The sequence below is a fragment of the Gavialis gangeticus genome, unplaced genomic scaffold, assembly GCF_001723915.1.
Source record: "Gavialis gangeticus isolate Ggan-Ray unplaced genomic scaffold, GavGan_comp1, whole genome shotgun sequence".
Lineage (NCBI taxonomy): Eukaryota > Metazoa > Chordata > Crocodylia > Gavialidae > Gavialis > Gavialis gangeticus.
Window position 1 is genome coordinate 59,652,286 of NW_017729032.1, and position 928 is coordinate 59,653,213.

Genomic DNA, 928 nt, shown 5'->3' on the forward strand with positions numbered 1-928 from the left:
TCTTGCAGCGTCTCAAAGGAGTTTGAGACGCTGCAAGAGGCACGTATGGGCTCATCTGGACACACCCACTCTTCGTTCCCGTGACACGGCTGCATTGCTTTTTGTCTAGTATCTGGTGCTTGCACAACAAAAGTGAGCAAGGAATGCTTTGTGGCAGTGCTCCCAGTTGTAGCACAGAGGCTGTGTAGATTTCTCAAATGCTGTTTCCGTGCATTGGTTTAAAACTGATTTCTCAAAGCACATAAACAAAGTTACCATGAGGTGTTGTAAAGAGCCTGTAAACCCGGTTTCTCTTTGTCTTTTATAGGTTAACTCCCAATGAGAAGTATCTAATTGTAGCTCAGCTGAATATTAACCGTGTATCCATCTTGGCAGCACCCCCAGTAGGATCCATTGGAGACTGTATTGTGGTAAACATAATCCAGATGGCTGATGAAGTCAAACCACACCTTGTGGATGTAAATGTGAAGACTGGAGCAATTTATGTAGCAGCAATTGGATCACAACAAGTACATAAATATGTACCTTTAAATTAATGGATTTCTTTGGTTCATTCGGCACAAGCCACTTTTGGCAATAAGTGAGTTTTTCTTAAATTCATTGCAGACTGTTCTACCTTCCACAAGCACAGGATGTTTCACTCCGAGGACCCATAAAACAGATGGCTCTGGTTTGTGACCTGTCTTTTTTCTTTTATATGTTCTTTTGTTAATCTCAGGGATTTTTCTTGTTTGTTCTTTGTGTGCATTTCATTTCTGTTAGCTACTGGGATTTGAAGAATGTATTTCATGAGCATATTTGCTCCATTTTATTACTTTCTAACCATTATTTTAAACTTCAACGTAGTTCCCCCTCCCTCCCACCCTTTCTTCTTTGGTTAACTTATGACGCAACCTGTCGATAGCAGGGGGTTGCTACATATGGCCAG

General features: G+C 41.2%; 1 protein-coding gene across 4 annotated transcripts in view; it reads left to right on the top strand.

Moving 5' to 3' along the window:
• Nucleotides 1-928, top strand: part of NHLRC3 (NHL repeat containing 3) — a 39,504-nt gene that overhangs the window by 27,480 nt on the left and 11,096 nt on the right. For 3 of the 4 annotated variants that reach the window (XM_019524339.1, XM_019524337.1, XM_019524340.1), the window contains exon 7: nt 308-911. In XM_019524339.1, the coding sequence (XP_019379884.1) occupies nt 308-536 (229 nt within the window). In that variant the 3' untranslated portion in view covers nt 537-911. Of the gene's footprint in view, nt 1-307; nt 912-928 lie in introns of those variants that run through there. The other variant, XM_019524338.1, reaches the window with a different exon arrangement.